Source organism: Jaculus jaculus, chromosome 4, assembly GCF_020740685.1.
Source record: "Jaculus jaculus isolate mJacJac1 chromosome 4, mJacJac1.mat.Y.cur, whole genome shotgun sequence".
NCBI lineage: Eukaryota > Metazoa > Chordata > Mammalia > Rodentia > Dipodidae > Jaculus > Jaculus jaculus.
In genome coordinates, this window is record NC_059105.1 from 80,027,001 (window position 1) to 80,047,199 (window position 20,199).

At 38.7% G+C, this 20,199-nt stretch overlaps 1 protein-coding gene across 1 annotated transcript in view; it reads left to right on the forward strand.

The window, feature by feature from the left end:
• Cd302 (CD302 molecule) overlaps positions 1–20,199 on the forward strand; it is a 43,638-nt gene that overhangs the window by 14,947 nt on the left and 8,492 nt on the right. Inside the window, exons 2-4 of the mRNA XM_045148290.1 lie at positions 7,828–7,938; positions 14,685–14,801; positions 16,106–16,276. Of these exons, the coding sequence (XP_045004225.1) occupies positions 7,828–7,938; positions 14,685–14,801; positions 16,106–16,276 (399 nt within the window). The remainder of the gene's footprint in view (positions 1–7,827; positions 7,939–14,684; positions 14,802–16,105; positions 16,277–20,199) is intronic.

The following is a 20,199-nucleotide window of genomic DNA, read 5'->3' on the forward strand; positions in this document are numbered from 1 at the left end:
GGATTCTGACTCAGCTTCCTCTTCCAGCTATGGGTTCCTTTCCACTGAACAGATCTCTTTGCTAATCTGTAAACCATTGGTTACCTACCTAATCTGGGTGCCACCATTGCATAGGTGTGTGCATCTTGTCAGGCTGGTTGCTTTCATATAGCAGTGTATCCTGCTAGCATACAACATTGTTAGTCGTTTTCCCCCAGCAGCTCATGGAGTGCTTTTTAGCACCATATGGGCAGGGCATCTGGGAACTGGTTTCCTTCCAGATTACAGCCAGATCTCTTGATGTTCTATTTTGGTAGCATGTGGTATATTCAGAAATAGGATCTTACTTTTTATCTCACGTGGGTAATCAAGTGCTTTGATAGAAGTCTGTCATGTTTTGGGGACCTTGTAGTTCTCTCCAATCAATAGCTCAGTGTGGATTGTAACCACTTTTTGGTACTGGAAATTGTAAGCCAGAGTCAAATGTTTTGGGGTTAGGCTTCATCCCATCCTCTCCAGGACCCTTCTGACCAAATGATCCCCTCATACTTCTATTGAAGGTTGTAATCTTCTAGTTGGATATCTAGGAGGAAGGTTTCTATGGTACCAATTCCTTTTGGGTTTAGTTTTGTATGTATCTCCCCCTACCCTCCCATTTTACTTCCCTGAAACACTTCCATCACTATTATCTGTCCCTCAAGCTGGCTGTCAGGTATTCCTGCAACTCAATCTGTTCTAGGTTAAGAACCAAATATGAGGGAGAACATGTGATATTTGTCTTTCTGTGCTTGTGTAAGTTCACTTGGTATGATCTGTTCCAAGTCTGTCCATTCTCCTACAATTTCATTATGTCATTTTTTCTTACTGCTAAGTAGAATTCCATTGTGTATATGTACCACATTTATATCATCCAATCGTCAACTGAAGGGCATCAGGATTGATTCCAGTTCATAGTTATTGTGAATTTAGCAGAAACAAACATGGTTGAGCAAATATCTCTGCAGTGAAGAGTGGAGCCTTTAGGGTACATGCCCAGTGGAGGAATGATTGGGTGAGTTGATAGCTTTATTTCTATCTTTTTCAGGAGTCTCCATATTGATTTCCATAGTGGTTGTACAAGTTTGCACTCCCATCAGCAGTGAATAAGGTTCCTCTTTCCCCACATCCTCGCCAACATTTATTGTCAGTTGATTTTTTTAATGATTGTAATCCTGACTGGAGTAAAGTGGAATCTCATAGTTAATTTGCATTTCCCTGATAGTTAAGGATATTGAACAGTTTCTTAAGTGAGTTTTTGCCATTTGTATTTTTTGAATTGATAATTCCCTATTCAGTTCATCCCATTTTTTGAGTGGATTGTTTGATTATTTTTTTCCTTAATTTTTGAGTTCCTTCTGTTTAACTTTAAACTATCATTAGAACACATTCTATATTTCTATTAAGGACCAGACCTCTGGTCACAAGGCAGTGGCTCTTTCCCTTTCAATGCTACCAGGGACAATAGAAGTTGAGTTTGTATTTTAATGACATCCAAGTCTAAAGTCTATCTATACATCTATCATTCCCCTTTTTTAAAAGTGGAGACCCCAAGTTCTGTCAGGAGATGGATGCCAGTTTGAATCTGACTTGTCCAATCTGAAGTGGGACAGAGAGTTTCTTTTGGGGTATTGAGATCTCTATTCTTGTTGACTTTTAGGCCTTGAAGAATAGTCAAAAGAGGACCCAGGTACATGGAACTAGACTTGTATAGGATACTCTAAGATGAATTGATGGAACTGTAAAGGTGTCCCAATTTTTCTGAGTGTCCAGAAGGTCCTTTACATCAATATTGTGCCCTTGACTTTTATCTCACACTTAGATAAAGCTTAAACAAGTAAACAAAACTAGCTAAAATGTATTTTTAATACATTTATAATTTAATACTAATTTAATAACATAATTTAATTTATAATATAATACATTTATAAATAAAATGTATTGTTAATGACTCAGTTTTTCCAGTAGTCAAAGTTTAACATGGTAGGAAACCTATATATACCTGAATTTTAATCTTTGTTGTTGTTGTTGTTTTTTTTTTTTTTTAGAGGTAGGGTCTCACTGTAGCCCAGGCTGACCTGGAATTCACTATGTAGTCTCAGGGTGACCTCAAATTCATGACAATCCTCTTACCTCTGCCTCCCAAGTGCTAGGATCAAAGGTATATACCCCCACATCTGGCTGAATTTTAATCTTGATATGAGACATGGCAATATAAAAAATTTACCAAATTACTATAAAGAGTTAAATCTGAATTATATAAACAATTAAGGTGAGAGAAAATACAGAGACCCTCCTTATCATGTTAACCCATTTTATCACAAGCAACTTAAACCATTTTAATGTTTCAGTTCTACAGCCTTTTTACAATCGACCTTAACCTTCTACTTTTTTGGAACAATCTGTTATCTTACAAATCTTTTCTGATCCAAAAATATGTCCCTTTCTCTTAACCTTCTTAACTAAAAACACACTTTATAATTCTAATTTTGATGATTCCTTTTGTTACCCTTCTTATTATAAAATTTAGAAATTAACTTTAAAACCCAAGAAGCTGTGACTTAACAGAAAGCATGTATATTGTATCTTAACAGGTATAAATATAGACAAAGCAGATCAACATTTCTGTGTTTTGTCAGTTAACCCAAATTAATCACTTCTTTGAAGATCTAAGTCTTAATAAATATTCAGAAGGCAATGTTATAAATAGGATTAAACTTTGGCATTCAAATATGTCTATTGCTATAGTAAGCATGGACAAGCATAAATCCAAAAGTACAGAGGTTAATCATTTTAAATATATTGGGAACCTGATTTTAGCAATTTGATATCATCTTAAAATCTATCTATGAACATCAGGACACTTAGTGGCCACAATGGACATAGCCATCCCTGACTGCTCCTCAATACTAGTCAAAGTTAATAGAACTGCCCATCAACTCCTTGCCTTCAAGGAGGGTATACAGGCCCCTCTCTCATGTTCAAGTCTTCTCTTGAAAGGCTGAGGTAGGAGGATCACAGTGAATTAAAGGCAATCCTGAGACTATTCCAGGTCAGCCTGGGCTAGAGCGAGACCCTACGTTGAAAAACAAAACAAAACAAAAAAGTCCCTTTTAAATTCAAAATGCAAGCAGCTGTTGCCTTATCTTTAAGATTACTTAATACTTTAAAGAAAATAATCAGGATAACAATTTGACTTTAGAACTGAAAAAATGATATATTTAAAAGCTACAAAATCCATTTGGTTTTTGTAATAGTCTTTGTGTCTAAGAGTACAAATATATAGTCTATATTGTTGATATGGTAACATTGGCTCATAAGTGGACACTCATACAAAATTAAAAATATCAAATTAACTTAAGTCCTCATCAAGTTAAAATATAGCTAAAATCTTAAGAAAAAGGATGTCTCTTTTTAGTCATGTTTCAGGTTCTTTGTCATGTCTAACATTGGCTAGCCACTGTCATGATGTCATGTTTCATGTATACTGTCTTTATTTGTAACTAAATTTATGGCCATTAAGAATTCTGATGTTTGGAGGCAGAGGTAGGAGGATCACAGTGAGTTCAAGGCCACCCTGAGACTACAGAGTTAATTCCAGATCAGCCTGGACCAGAGTGAGACCCTACCTCAAAAACCAAAAAAAGAAAAAAAAAAAAAGAATTCTGATGTTTATGGTTCTGGCAGCTTTTTGCCAGAGGCGTTTATCTAGCAGAGAGGGTGGAGGGAGGGGGATAAGGTAGCAGAGGAAGTAAACGCCTTTCATCTGAGATAGCCCATCAGGTACCAGCTAGGATCTGGCTCCCCAGGGTTATAAGTCAACAGACTTATGGTAGTTTTGTGAACTCCGGGCAGGCTCCTTGGCATTCAGCAGTAATGTGTTGAATTTCTGAAAGCTTCAAGAAACAGATTTGCTATCTCCTTCAGTGCTGTGGAACACTGTCTTTCAGACATGGTAAGGCACTGCATTCATGACCCACAGTGATTGTCATCACCTGCATAAGACCTACATAACATTGCACCCATCAGTATTTCATCGTAGATGGGAGAGAAGGAATATCAGGCCCCCTAGTCTTCTCTGAGTTATTGGTAGCTAATGGTTGTGAGGGAAGAGCAAGCCATTTTCTTCAGTGGTCTAGCCACTGGTAAGTTGCATATGCTCTGGTATAGAACTCTCATCCATGATCATGCAACCAACCCTGCTTAAACTAAGTGACACACACATACACACACACGAAAAAGAAAGACATTAAACTAGAATGAAGACTTGTGATACTGGAATTTGGGGGTTCCTCTGCCAATGTACCAACATATACCAATGCACCAATAATTTAGGGGTGTTCCTTGATGCTTATCTTATGAATTCAAATAACTAAATTCACAGACCAGAGGATAAAGTTCCAGAAGATTTTATTAAACTTAGAGCTTTAAGGGGAAAGAGCTTAAAGTGAAAGGGAACTTACAGGAAGGAAGGAAGATATAACTCTTGTGCAGGGAGGCAAGATAGGGTTTAAGAAGCCTACCTGGAGACTCAGGTTGGTTTTTATTTATGAGCCCATGAATGGGTGGCTGGTTTAACTCCTGATGCTAGGAGTCTGTGGTCAGAGATTTTGTAATTCTCTAGGAAGGGAGTGGAAGGACTCTTTAAAAGAGCAGAGATAAGGAAAGGATATATGCTTCTGATGTTTTTGACCTGTAATAAAGTGAAATGATGTGGATTTTCCCTTATAGGCCCAAGGACAGTTCCCAAGTTTAGCAAAGTGAAAGGTATTCACTTTGGGATTTCTTTCACCCTAAGCTGGCTAGCCAATATCTATCTCCTATGCTACACTCATTGGTGGGGGCTGGAGAGATTTCCCAGTGGTTACAGGTGCTTGTTTGGAAAGTCTGAAGGCCTGAGAGCCCTGGTTCAGTCCCCCTGTAATCACACAAAGCAAGATGCACAAAGTGGCAGGAGCTCATGGTATAACCATACTCACTGTCTTTTTGTCTGCCTCTTTTACTCTGTCTCTCAAATAAATAAATAAAAATATTTTTAAAACAAATAGAGCTAGAGAGATGGCTTAGTGTTAAAGTGCTTGCCCTCAAAGCCAAAGGACCCAGGTTCAATTCCCCAGGACCCACGTAAGCCAGATGCACAAGGTGGTGCATGTGTCTGGAGTTTGTAGCAGCTAGAGGCCCTGGTGCACCAATTCTCTCTCTATCTACCTCCTCCTCTCTCTCTCTCTCTCAAATAAATAATTTTTAAAAACCAGATAACTAGTTAGAAAGGAATTCAGTGGGAGGGAGATGGGGCATGGGGCAAAAGAAAGTAATCAGAAATGATGATAATCCAAATACACTTTATGCCTGTATAAAATTGTCAGTAACTAAAATTTAAGGGCTTCTGGATCAGGACCCCTCCGGGCTTGGGAGCTCTTGTACTTCACTTTTACTTCTTGTTTTACTTTCTCTTTTTTTCTAATATATCCTTACTTAACTTAAAAATAAATAAAACTTAAAAGGTACATAGGTAAGATCTTACTGATTTCATATAAACCTAAGGGAATATGTAAACAACATTTTGTGCTCTCATATTTACTAGCATTAAATAAAGTTCTTCTTTTTTCCTATTTTGGTCAATGGAACTTTCAAGCTCTTATAGGCCAACTTACATTTCTTTATGATGCTAACTAATGACATTCTAGAGCCTCAGCTTAAATACATCTTCATAATGAGCAAAAAGAGACCAATGTAGAGATGGAAATGTCTCTACTATAGCAGTAGCAGAAAAGACATGGCCCAATGGTTAAGACACTTGCCTACAAAGCCTAAGGATCTTGTTTTGATTTCCTAGTACCCCCGTAAAGCCAGATGCACAAAATGGCACATGCATCTGGAGTTCATTTTCAGTGGCTAGGGGCTCTGGCATGCCCATTCTCTCTCTCTTTGTCTCTCTCTCTCTCTCTCTCTCTTTTCCATAAGTAAATAAATACTACTTTTAAAAAAAAAGAATCTGTCTTGGCAAGATATTAAATTAAGAACATTCCTAAGAATACCAATCTCAGGAGGTGTGGTGACACATACTTATAATCCCAGCACTTGGGAGGCAGAGACAGGAGACCATAAATTCAAGGGCAGCCTTGAACATATAGTGAGATCCTGTCTCAAAAAAGCAAAGGGGGCTGGAGCAAAAAAAAAGGGGGCTGGAACAGCAATCTTGTTTGCCTATGTAATACTAAATTTGTCTGAATATTCTGAATCTTGATATTTGTTCTCTGTTCTTGAAGGTATAATTGAATAAAAGAACTGTGTAAAACTCAATATATTACAAAGATATGTTTGAAAAAGAAATCTTTAGTTCTTACTGGTTGATATCCCTGTTAGTTTGTTGGCTTGGTAACAATGCTATAATGCATATGTTCTGAATTGCTATTTAGTACAAGGTTATAAGTCAAAAGACTTTTGACTTGTAACCTTGTGACTTGTAACCTTGTACTCTGAAGTCAAAAAAGAATCATTGACATATTTCTTTTCTTTCACATGGAAAGTGAAGAGAAACAAATTCCTTTTACATTTTAATTTTTTTCTTTTTTAAAAAAATTTTAATTGACAACATAATTATAGACAACAAACCATGATAATTCCCTCACCCTCACTTTCCCCTTCACAGCTCCACTCTCCATCATATCCGCTCCCCCTCATTTAGTCTTTCTATTATTTTGATATTATTATCTTTTCCTCCTATTATGATGGTCTTGTGTTGGCAGTGTCAGGCATTGTGAGGTCATGGATATCCAGGCCATCTTGTGTCTGGAAGAATGCATTGTAAGGAGTCCTATCCTTCCTTTGGCTTATATTCTTTTGGCCACCACTTTCCTGAGCCTTGGAAGTTGTGATAAAGATGTTTCAGTACAGAGCATTCCCCTGTAACTTCTTCTCAGCACTATGGTGCCTTTGAGTCATCCAAGAGATCACTGCCATCAGAAAAGAGAAATTTCTCTAACCAAAAGTGAGAGTAGCATTAATATAGTAGCATAATATTAATTTTATATATGAACATTAAGAGAAGTGCTTACTGGGCAGTTTGTGAGCATAATATATGTATTTAGCCAGATACCAGCAGGCATTACACCCTTAGGGCTCATGACCTCCCCCATCATGGGTTTTCAGTATCAGGCATGTATGTATTCCCTCCCATGGAGCAGGCCTCCAGTCCCATTAGAGAGCAGTTAGTTTCCCCCATAACAGTCACGACACTATTTTATCTGTTGGCTCATTTGGCCTGGCTAGCCAAACTTAAGGCTTGTGGTGTTTAATATTTTATCTCCACTGATGATTTCTGTCTCCTGTAAGGCTGCATGTAGCATAGGTTTTTTTTCAGCTTTCAGCCAGCTGGCCTACATGGAGGAGGTTTTCAGCTGAGCACCAGCAAGAGTTCTCAGTAAACTTGCAGTATGTGGAGACTTAAACAAAAGGGCCTTTCCATCTACTCCTGGTGGGAAATTAAAAGCCTTGGAAATGGCTTGTAATATTCTGGGGGCATCAGGGACCTCCCTGGCCAACAACTCACAGGTATCCCATCCCTGGCACCGAAATTTTTCTAGTAACAATCAATATCTCCTGGGTGTCCAAAAAAGTAGGTTTCCATATGGCTTATTCATACCCTCTTTCAATAACCCACCCTCCCCTCTTTATTTACTCAAACATTTAAAAATTTTAACAAAGATTTTGCAAGGGAAAATGGCTATATGTGTATATATAAAATTTTAATATCAAATATTCTTATCTTCAGGAACTCATGTTAACAGTATTTTCCTTTCTGCAAAATAGACTGTCCTTCATCCACCTGGGTTCAGTTCCAAGACAGCTGCTACATTTTTCTACAAGAAGCCCTCAAAGTGGAAAGCATAGAAGATATGAGAAATCAGTGTATTCGCCAAGGTAAGTAGCTTAAAAGTTAATAAATTAGTGATCATTTATGTCTTTTTAAAACATATTATGTATTTATTTTTATTTGAGAGAGAGGCAGATGCTGCAAACAAATGAGCTCCAGATGCATGTGCCATCTTGTGCATCTGGCTTACATGGGTACTGGGGAATTGAACCTGGGTCCTTAGGCTTTGCAGGCAAGCACCTTAACCACTAAGCCATTTCTTCAGCCCCATTAATACATTTTGAAAATGATTTTGTCCTATGTTACTTCTTAAATATTTATTTGAGAGGGATGGAGGGATAGAGAGAGAGAGAGAGAGAGAAGAAAGGAGAGAGACACATAGAGAATGGGCAGCCTCCTGCCACTGCAAATGAACTCTAGATTCATGTGCTACTTTGTGCATCTGGCTTTACCTGGGCACTGTGGAACTGGACCCAGGCCATCAGACTTTGCAAGCAATTTTCTTAACCACTGACACATCTCCCCAGCTCCCTATCTTACTTGGAACTGTGTTCTTAGAATTCATTACCATTTTTATTCGATAGCACACAAGACATAGTGGAATTGAATGTGCTCTTCATCCCTAAGTTGGAAGATAGTTTCTGGACAATAATAAATAATTAGGGATGAAGAGCACATCTTTATTAAGAAAAGAAATTAAATTCAGTTATTTGTTCAGGATCACAAGGTTCATAACAGCAAGCAGAGGCAAGATTGAGACATAGGTCTGGGCGTTGTGCTTACTTTCATGTTTGCTCCTGCCCTGTCTCTGTGTCTCCCCGCCCCCACACTCGGGACTATCTATGCTACCATCTTCAAAGGCAGCTTTCAACAATTCCTTCCTTCCCTTTCCACTTACACATGAATTCTGTTTGCTTTACTCATGATCCTCAGCTGTTCTGTGCAGCTTTCTTGAGCAATTAAATGTAATTCATGTGGCATCTTGGGACATCTGAGGCCCAGACCATAAAGAACTAGTAGATTTTCTGGAAGCTAAGAGAGGAAAGTGATACAGGGCTGGACAGATGGCTTAGTGGTTAAGGTACTTACCTGTGAAAACTAAGGACCCATGTTCAACTCTCCAGATCCCACGTAAGCCCAAGCTGACACAAGCATGCAAGGTTGCACATGTGCACAAATTGGTGAATGTGTCTGGTGTATGTATGCAGTAGCTGGAGGCCCTAGTACACCAATTCTCTCTCATTCTCACTCTGTCTCATTTAAAAAAAAAAAAAAAGAGCTGGGCGTGGTGGCACACGCCTTTAATCCCAGCATTCAGGAGGCAGAGGTAGGAGGATTGCCATGAATTCAAGGCCACCCTGAGATGACAGAGTTAATTCCAGGTCAGCCTGGACCAGAGTGAGACCCTACCTCAAAGAAAAAAAAAAAAGAGAGAGAGAGAGAAAGAGAGAGAGAGAGAGAGAGAGAGAGAGAGAAAGTAAATACAAGGAAGACGGAGTAATGAGCTGCATCAAATGCTTCTGATGGTTCAGCAAGATGGGATCACGAACTGATGCCTGGATGTAGTAATATGGATGTCATTTTTCATTTAGACAGGAAAAGTTCTGTGTATGGAGCAAAATCCTAATTCAAGTAGATATAAGAGGGAAAAAAAAATAGGAAGAAAGGCTGGGGGAAAATGAGTACAAAAAGGTCATCTTTAGCTAAAAATCCAAGAGCATCAGAGACACAACTGAAGGATGATAATATGTAGCAAGAACAGTTTTTTTCTTTTTGTCCTTTTTTACCTTTTTTTTTTCAAGGTAGGGTCTCACCTAGCCCAGGCTGACATGCAACTCACTCTATAATTCCAGGCTGGACTTAAAACTCACAGCAATCCTCCTACCTTTGCTTCCCAAATGCTGGATTAATGAGTGTACCACCACTCCCAGCTAAGAAGGGTTTTTTAAGATGGTAGAAATAATATCAACTGAGAAGGCATGGTGGTTAGAATCAGATGTTCCTCATAAACTCATGTGTTCTGTTTGAACTCCAGCTGGTTGCAATTTGAGAGGTGGAGCCTGGCTAGAGGACATGCCACTGGGGGCGGACCTTGAGGTTTATTAAAACCTGGCACCGGGATGGAGAGATGGCTTAGCAGTTAAGGCACTTGATTGCAAAGCCAAAGGAGGGCATGCCAAGCCCTCCAGCGAGATGCATGTACTACTTTGTGCATCTGGCTTTATGTAGATACTGCAGAATCAAACCCAGGTCGTTAGGTTAAAGTGCTTTAACCACTGAGCCATCTATCCAGACCTGTAGTTTTTAATTAGATTGAAGTACCACATTGTTTTACTTGTTTTTAAAACATAGCTTAGGCTGGCCTTGACTTCATGATCCTGCTAACTCAGCCCTCTGGGCACTGACATTAGTGGCATGTGCCAGGACTACCTGACCACATAGAATTTAAACATATTTATTTCCCTTTGGGATATTCTTAACTGCTAAGTGGAGTTGAACATTGGCTCTTAGAAAAAATAATTCCAACATACCAGTATGGTTTTATTTCAAGACTACTGAATAAAATAATAAAATAATGACCTTACATGATTTTTGAAATGAGGTTTCTCCTACAACTATTTTTGACATCTCTTTCTTTCTTTCTTTTTGCATTTTATGGAGAGTGAGAAAGAGATAGGAAGAGTGAGAGAGAATTGGCATGCCAGGGCCTCAGCCACTGCAATTGAACTCCAGATGCTTGCATCAGCTAGTGGGCATGTGCAACCTTGCGTTTGCCTCATCTTTGTGTATCTGACTTATACGGGATCTAGAGAGTCGAACCTGGGTCCTTAGGCTTCACAGGCAAGCGCCTTAACTGCTAAGCCACCTCTCCAGCCCTGATACCTATTTCTTTATTGAGATGAAGTCTCACTATACACTCTAGCGTGGTTTGAAACTCACTACATAGTTCAGGTTCATGTCCAACTTTCTTCAACTCATCCTCTTGCCTCTTGATCCCAAGTGCTGAGATTGCTGGCATGTGCCATATTTGGATATTAACCCCCAAGGAACTTAATAGTTATACTTTGACATCAATATAGATTTCAATAATACAAATTATATTGGAGGCTGAAAGACTGTTGCTATATTACTAGTTCATTGTCCAGCCTTTATATTTCTCAAACACTTAAGCAAAATTATTGTACAGAAGATGAATACTTGACTCACTTGCTCTGTGAATCAATAAAACTGTGATTATTTCTTTTCTTTTTTATTCTTTTAGAAAGAGAGGCAGAGACAGAATTGATGTGCTAGGGCCTTGGCCACTGAAATTAAACTCCAGACACTTGCACCACATAGTGGGCATGTGCAACCTTGCACATGCATCATCTTTGTCTGTCTGGCTTACGTGGAATCTAAAGAGTTAGAACATGGGTCCTTAGGCTTTGCAGGCAAGCACCTTATCTGCTAAGCCATCTCTCCAGCCCAAACTGTGGTTATTTCTTTTAGCAAAATTATTTTAAAACACCAAGCAACTTTGTGGCCCTATTGTCATTGCTTGTTTAGAAGCCATTGGCTCATGCTGAAGTAGAGTACTTTGTTTTAGGTGTTTATAAAGTTTGTCTTGTGTGTAAGTAATGTCTTTTTTCCTAATTAAAAAGTTACAAATTTAAGCTGGGCATGGTGGCGCATGCCTTTAATCCTAGCATTCAGGAGGCAGAGGTAGGAGGATTGATGTGAGTTCAAGGCCACCCTGAGACTACATAGTGAATTCCAGGTCAACCCAGGCTACAAGACCCTACTTACTTTGGAAAAAAAAAAAAAAAAAATAACCAAGAAAAACGTTTACAAATTTAGGGACTGGGGATGCAGCTCTGTGTTAGAGTAATAACTTAATCATGTGGAAAGCCCTATGTTTCACCCCTTCAAATAGTCACCTGCCTCTCCCTCAAATATATAGTCTCCCTGATAGACATACCCAATTAATAGATGAATTAAAAACCCAATTAATACATGAATCAAAAACCTAACTAAATTTAGCTATCATTCTTATTTTTGGCTACAGTAGTGTTGCTTAGAATAGTATTTGGAAAAAATACTTGGCCACACACAAATCATATCTTAAATTTATCATCAGGGTACAGACTATATTTACAATATCCCCAGAGCTTTGTGCTAAGGTACTATACTTTGTTAATATTCATTTAGGAAAATAATTGTGAATAACAGAGGTAAGTGTCACAGAGATAAAATTGATTTTGCAACATTCACTTTTACTATATAACACAAATCCATGGTAACAAATGTTTTCAGTCCTGCTTTTGTGACATATAAGCCATATTATTAGCCATAAACAGAGTTCAAAGTCTCAAAATACATCTAAGTAGGTCATGTTGCTGGTAATACATTGCAAAAAGAAATTCTTTTGCCTTAGAACATACATTCTTTGGGGATTTCTACTTTCATTTAAGAAAATGAAAGTATGTGTTATTTGCCTGACACAATAATTTAAGTCTACACAGTAGTTAATTAAATGACAATGTTAAAAATCATGGGCTGGTGGGCTGGAGAAATGGCTTAGTGATTAAGTGCTTGCCTGTGAAGCCTAAGGACCCTGGTTCAAGGTTCGATTACATAGGACCCACGTAAGCCAGATGCACAAGGTGGCGCATGCATCTAGAGTTTGTTTGCGATGGCTGAGGCTTGGTGTGCCCATTCTCTCTCTCTCTCTCTCTCCCTCTCTCTCTCTCTGTCTGTGTATCACTCTCAAATAAATAAAAATAACAACAAAACAAATCATGGGCTGGAGAGATGGCTCAGTGGTTAAAGGCAGTTGCTTGCAAAGCCTCACAGCCTGGGTTTGATATCCTAGTGCCCACATAAAGCCAGATGTACCAAGTGGTTCATGCATCTGGAGTTTGTTTGCAGTGACAAGAAGGCATTTTCTCTCTTAAATAAATACAATATTTTTAAAAATTATAAAAGTCCCACTGGATATAAGAAGGTCAGAGAAAAGGAGAAAAACATGCATTTCTGGATACATAAGCCTAAACTGTGACCTACTTAAATATTTCTGTTGAGGATTTTGGAATTTTGGTCATATGTCATCAGTAACTACTAGAGGAAAGCAGATTAAAAGTCTATATGACATGTAACAGATAGGAGGTGATATTAGTTGGAGCTGATAAAAAAGCCATCACAGTTCTATTATTACTTTTTTTTAAATGAGAGAACTGACTCAGATTTTCAGGAAACCTTGCTCAATACTGGATTTAGACTAAAGAATTAAGGATACTAAAGGTCAGCTTTACTTCTTCTTTTAAAAGTCTCTTCTTGGGGCTGGAAGCATGGCTTAGCAGTAAAAGGCACTTGCTTGTAACCCTTGCTGGACTGAGTTCAGTTCTCACCAATACCTACATAAAACCAGGCACAATGTGGTGCATGTGTTTGTGATCTCAGTACACCTATGACATTGGGATGCGGAGCAAGGAGAATCCAAAGCTTCCAGGCCAGCTAGTCTAGCATTCATTCACAGTAGCAAGAGACCTTGTCTCAAGGTGAGAGAAGTGCACAGACACCTCCAGGCCTTCCTCTGTGCCCGTACACACATATTCACAATATACACAAAAACTTAAGCATGCAATCCCTGTGAGGTAATCATTAACATTTTGGTAACTATGGTTTTAGCGTGACATTGGCTATTTTTTCCAATTTGCCAGTGTCATAAACAGTGTGCAGTGATTGTGCCTGTGAAAGTGGTTTGTGTACTGATGAGCATGAGGTTAATGATTATGCCTATTTGAGTGAGGAGCCAGTGATGGCTTCAGCATATACTTTTAAGAGTTACTGGACCAAAGATATATACTCAGTTTAGGGCTTCTGATAACATCTTACTAAATTCTCACAAAAGATTCTAGTATTTTTCTTTTTTTACTCAGATTTGTTATCCTTCCACACTGAAGGCCAGAACGGCTTAATCTGCAAATTTGAAAGTTTGATTATTTTCACTATAATCCTTTTACTAGCATTTTTTTCCCCCACATTTACTTCTTGTGATGGCAAATTGTGTTTCTGGCAGTCTGAGATGAATTTTTTTCCCCTATGGAAGTTTTTAACCTTTTCATTTTATATTAATGATAGAGAGTTAAAGTCTGTTCAGCGTCTGAGTTTCCTGTTTAATATGATCTGTTTTGACTTTTGCATTATAGGGATCTTTCCCCCTGTAAGGTTGTTCTTTCTTTCTTCCTTCCTCTCTCCCTCTTTCTTTCTTTTGCAAAGAGGCCTATTAAAATAGATACAGATAGATACAAAGGGACTGGAGAGATGGCTTAGCAGTTAAGGTGCTTGCCCATGAAGCCTAAGGACCCAGGTTCAATTCTCCCAGTAAGCCAGATGCACATGGTGGCGCATGCATCTGGAGGTCGTTTCCAGTAGCTAGAGGCCCTGGTGTGCCCATTGTCACTCTCTCTCTGCATCTGTCTCTCTCCCTCTCTATCTGTCTCTAATAAATAAATAAAAATAAAATCTTAAAAAAAATAAAAAAGATACAAAGCTGGGTATGGTGGCACACACCTTTAATCCCAGCACTTGGGAGGCAGAGGTACGTAGATCACTTTGAGTTCAAGGCCATCTTGAGGCTATATAATGAATTCCAGGTGAGCCTGGACTAGAGTGAGCCCCATCTCAAAATAAATAAATAATTGAATATATAAATGTAAAGATACAAACCCATAATGTACTACTCACACTTTTTATATACCTTGTGATTTTCATTGACTTGAGGTTGCTTTCTTTCTCTTTAACATAATTCCAGGGGCAGACATGATAAGCATACACAATGAGGAAGAAAATGCTTTTATACTAGATACTTTGAAAAAACAATGGAATGGCCCAGATGATATTCTGCTAGGCATGTTTTATGACACAGATGGTAAGTAATGTTTACCTTGTGAGACATGAGAATGTTGATTTTATTAATTCTGGTAAAACTCATGGTTTTTTAATTTTACAATTCTCTGAACAATGTTGATGTCTCCAGGTAGGTCCTGCATTTTCAGTGTGTTCCTAGGATTTGGAGCATAGCACCCCCCCGCCCCGAATAACTCCAAATGTTTCACAAATGAGATATACACTTGAGGGCTGGAGAGATGGTTTAACAGTTAAGGCACTTGCCTGCAAAGCCAAGGGACCCAGGTTTGATTCCCCAGGGCCCATGTAAGCCAGATGCACAAGGTGGTCCATGTATCTGGAGTTCATTTGCACCAGCTGAAGGCCCTGGTGTGCCCATTTTCTCTCTGTATCTGCCTCTTTCTCTCTCTCTCTCTCAAACAAATACAATAAAATAAAGTTTGAAAAAGAGTTAAAAGAAAGAGAGACATACTTGAACCACTTATCTAGATTAAAATGTGGCTTTAGGTTTAGTATTTTATTAAGTATGTCACATAAGTATGTGTTAGTGCCTGATGTTAACAGAGTAAGAATAAATTGTCCTTAGTGGACTATGTAATAGAAATGTATTTTTCATCTAGAAAAATAGAAAGTATATATACATATATGTAAATATTTCAAATGATGTGAATGATAAAAGTTACTGTTTTAACTACCCATGAAAAAATATTTTACCTAGCCGGGCGTGGTGGCGCACACCTTTAATCCCAGCACTCAGGAGGCAGAGGTAGGAGGATCGCCGTGAGTTCGAGGCCACCCTGAGACGACATAGTGAATTCCAGGTCGGCCTGGGCTACAGTGAGACCCTACCTCGAAAAACCAAATATATATATATTTTTTTCCTTTTTAAAATTTTTGTTTATTTGAGAGCAAAGGACAGAGAAAGAGGCAAAGAGAGAGAGAATGGGCACACCAGGCCTTCCAGCCACTGCAAACAAACTCCAGATGTGTGCGCCCCCTTGCGCATCTGGCTTACATGGGTCCTGGGGAATCAAGCCTTGAACCAGGGTCCTTAGGCTTCATAGGCAAGCGCTTAACTGCTAAGCCATCTTTCCAGCCAGCCCCCCAAAACATATTTTTCTTTTCAAAACTGGCACTTTTTCCAGAATCTCTTAACACTGATACCTTATGGTGATTTGAATGCACACAGGGTACAGTCCTAACACAACCAGAAAGTTAGACTGTTACCTACCTTAGTAGCGCCCCACCTTTGATCATAAATTTTTTCTTCGGGTTTGATACTTCATTAAACTGTCATGATGTTGACAACGTTCCTTTAATTGACAGATGCTAGCTTCAAGTGGTTTGATAATTCAAACATGACATTTGACAAGTGGGCAGACCAGGATGGTGAAGACCTAGTTGACACCTGTGGTTTTCTGTACACCAAGACAGGAGAATGGAAAAAAGGAAACTGTGAAGTTTTTTCAGTGGAAGGAACACTTTGTAAAGCAGCAAGTAAGTATGATTGTCTGTTTTCATTCTAAGAGGTGTGGGGAAAATAAGAGCTGGCTTTCAAATATTTTTCTTTGACATTGGTATGCCTCATAAATTGTTAGGTGGTGTGCTCAAAAATCTCCTGGAAGTAGGTAATTCTCTTACATTTCAAAGCTAGAGCCACATCATGTGAAATAGACATAATATAATTCTATTTGCATAGTTTTAGAGTTCCCAAGAGGCAAATTTCTTCTGTTTTTCCAAAGAATTACCATATCCTCTTCTCATGTGATTTCAGTAGAAATGGTAAAGAATAACCATGTATAATTCTAAAATGTTAACATATTGCTTTATGAGGATTTATGTATTTATTTATTTTCAAGCAGAGAGAGACATACAGAAAAGAGAGAGAGAGAAGGGAAGACAGAGAGAGAGATCAAGAATAGGCATGCCAGGGACTCTAGCCACTGCAGATGAATTCCGGATGCATGCACCACTTTATGCATCTGGCTTCACATGAGTATTGGGAAATAAAACCTGGGTTGTTGGGCTTTTCAGGCAAGTGTCATAACCACTGAGCAATCTCTGCAGCCCACTGTATAAGGATTTAGATTCTCTACAGGAAATCATTTTTTGTTTAGGTAAACAAAAAGATTATTTCATAGTGAAAACTTTATCATAATTCATGTTATTCTGGACTGAATTATAGTTTCTGTGATCTATCAAAATTAATTTTAATGAAAAAAATATGATATTCAATAATATTTTTATGTTGCTAAACTGCATAGAATGTCCTAAATTTCTGGAGAGTGAATATTATCTCAAAGAAAGAAATAAAATCTCAAAGTACAAATTGCAGATGCTTGAAAAATGACACAAGCATTTTCTTATTGGACATCCTTCATAGTCTTTCTTTCAACTATAAACCAAAATGATAAATCTGACTCTTATTACTCCCCCTCTTTTAAAAATTTTTGTTATTTTTATTTATTTATTTATTTTTGGTTTTTCAAGGTAGGGTCTCACTCTGGCCCAGACTGACCTGGAATTCACTATGGAGTCTCAGGGTGGCCTTGAACTCACGGCGATCCTCCTACCTCTGCCTCCCGAGTGCTGGGATTAAAGGTGTGCGCCACCACGCCCGGCAAAAATTTTTGTATTTTTATTTGAGAGTGACAGACAGAGAAATAGGCAGAGAAAGAGAGAACGAGTGCATCAGGGCCTCCAGCCACTGAAAGCAAACTCCAGATGCATGTGCCACTTTGTGTATCTGGTTTATATGGGTACTGGGGAATCAAGCCTTGAACTGGGGTCCTTGGGCTTCACAGGCAAGTGTTTAACTGCTAAGCCATCTCTCCAGCCCTTATTTCCCCCTCTTAACATCTAAAATTACACTTAAAAACTTGCCATAGCAAGGTCCTTGACTGCAATTAACTTTATAGTGAAAATATTAGTGTTTGTCATAGTTCAACAGTAGTAGTATCCAACTTCAAATATTTGATTGTTTATAACTTGACTCATGTTTTGTGCTTCAAGGCATTGTTGTATAAAAATAAGTTATTAACTAAACAATAATTTTAAAACACCAGCTGAGCAAGTCCATACCTCTTTGATTTTATATTTGTTTTGTTTCCTTTTTTTTTTTTTTTAGGTAGAGTTTCACTCTAACCCAGGGTGACCTGGAATTCATGTTGTAGACTCAGGGTGGCCTCAAAATCATGGCAATCCTCCTACCTCTGCCTGCCAAGTGCTAAGATTAAAGGCATATGCCACCACACCCAACTTTACATTTGTCTTCTATTGTCTTTCCAATAAGATCCTATATTTTTCCTCACCATAGATATATATTTCTCAATCTTCCCTATTCTTTGTACAGCACCCAGGCTAATGCATTTTATCTGCCCGGATATCTGAATTTTTTTGACTTTTTAAAAATATTTTATTTATTTGAGAGAAAGAGGCAGAGAGAGAGAGAGAGAGAGAGAGAGAGAGAGAGAGGGAGGGTGGGAGAGAATGGGTGTGTCAGGACCTCCAGATGCTGCAAACGAAAGGACTCCAGATGCATATATCACCTTGTGCATCTGACTTCTGTGGATCTTGAGGAATTGAACCTGGGTCCTTCAGCTTTGCAGCCAAGTGCCTTAACCACTAAGCCATTTCTTCAGCCATATTTTTTGACTTTTTATTGACAATTTCCATATATATACATAAATACCATGATCATAATCCTTCCTATTACCACTTCCTTTTCCTCACCCAAATCCCCCCTCCTCTGAATCCCTTTTTCTTTCCAACTAATCTCTCTTCTATTCTGATGTCATCATTTTTCCTTCCTTTCATGAAAGTATTCGGTATCTGGTAGACAGTATTGTAAGCACTCCTCTTCCTTTGGCTCTTGCATTATGTATGCCACCTCTTCTGCAATGGTCACTGAGCACTGCAGGGTGGGATAAGATATCTCGGTCCTGAACACTAAAACTTTCATTTCTTCTTTGCACTATGGTGACTTTTTGTATTTTTTGTTTTTGTTTTTCTTTCTCACTGTGGTGGCTTTTAAGTCACCCCAGTGGTCTCCACCATCTAAAAAGAGAAGCTTCTTTAACCAAAAGTGACAATAGCATTAATATATGGGCATAAGCATAAGTTTTTGGAAGATAGTTTGTGGGATTAATGTATTCATTTAGACAAACAACAGTAATAGTTTCCCTACTAGGACATATGACCTTCCCAGCCATAAACTTTTCACTAAATTTTCAGTACCAGGCAGGAATCCCCTTCAATTGAGCAGGCCTAAGTTCAATCATAGAACAGTTGGTGTCCCCTAAAACAGACATGCCACCATTGTACCAATTGGTATATTTGGCCTGGTTGGCCAGCTATAAAGCTTGCAAAGTCCACTGCTGGTTAAGACTATTGATGACTTTTCTCCCCCAGTAGGCTACATAGCTCTTTCCATATCCACCTCAGCTCCAGCTTAATTTTTCAGTGACCTGCAGCCCAATATGTGGGGTCTTTAGCACTAGGGTCTTGCTATTTAGTTCTGGTTGGCAACCAAGAACCTTAGCAATAGCCTGTAATGTTTGGGGTTATCAGGGTCTCTCTGGCCAACAACTCACTGTAAAGTGTTCCAACCTTGGCACCGAAATTTTTCTGATAACAATCTATGGCTTCTGGGCACAACATTATCCACCTCCACAGGATGCTTCTTCCCAAACTTTCTCCTTGTTTTTTATTTATCTTATTTTGTTGGTTTTTCGAGATAGGGTCTCACTGTAGCCCAGGCTGACCTGGAATTCACTATGGAGTCTCAGGGTGGCCTCAAACTCATGGTGATCCTCCTATCTCTGCCTCCCGAGTGCTGGGATTAAAGGCGTGCGCCACCACGCCCAGCTCCTTGTTTTTTATTTTTAAAGTTTTTTATTTTATTTCATATTTATTTGAGAAAGAGAGAGCTAGAGAGAGAATGGGCATGCCAGAGCCTCCAGCCACTATAAATAAACTCTGATGAATGTGCCACTTTGTGCATCTGGCTAAAGTGGGTCCTGGGGAATCAAACTTTGTTCCTTTAGCTTTGCAGACAAGCACATTAACCACTAAGCCATCTCTCCATCCCCCCTTTTGTTTTAACATATATGTTATTAGCTATCAAAGTAGTTTTCCATATGGCTGATTCAAAATATCTTAATTTTTTTTTTTTTTTTTTGAGAGAGAGCAAGTGAGCAAGAGAGAATTGGCATGCTAGGGCCTCAGCCACTGATACTGAATTCCAGATGCTTGTGCCACCTAGTGCGCATGTGCGACCTTGCACTTAATCGCCTTTGTGCATCTGGCTTAATTTTTTGTTTGTTTGTTTTTTTGAGGTAGGGTCTGACCTGGAATTAACTACGTAGTCTCAGATTGCCCTTGAACAATCGGTGATCCTCCTACCTCTACCTCTCAGGTGA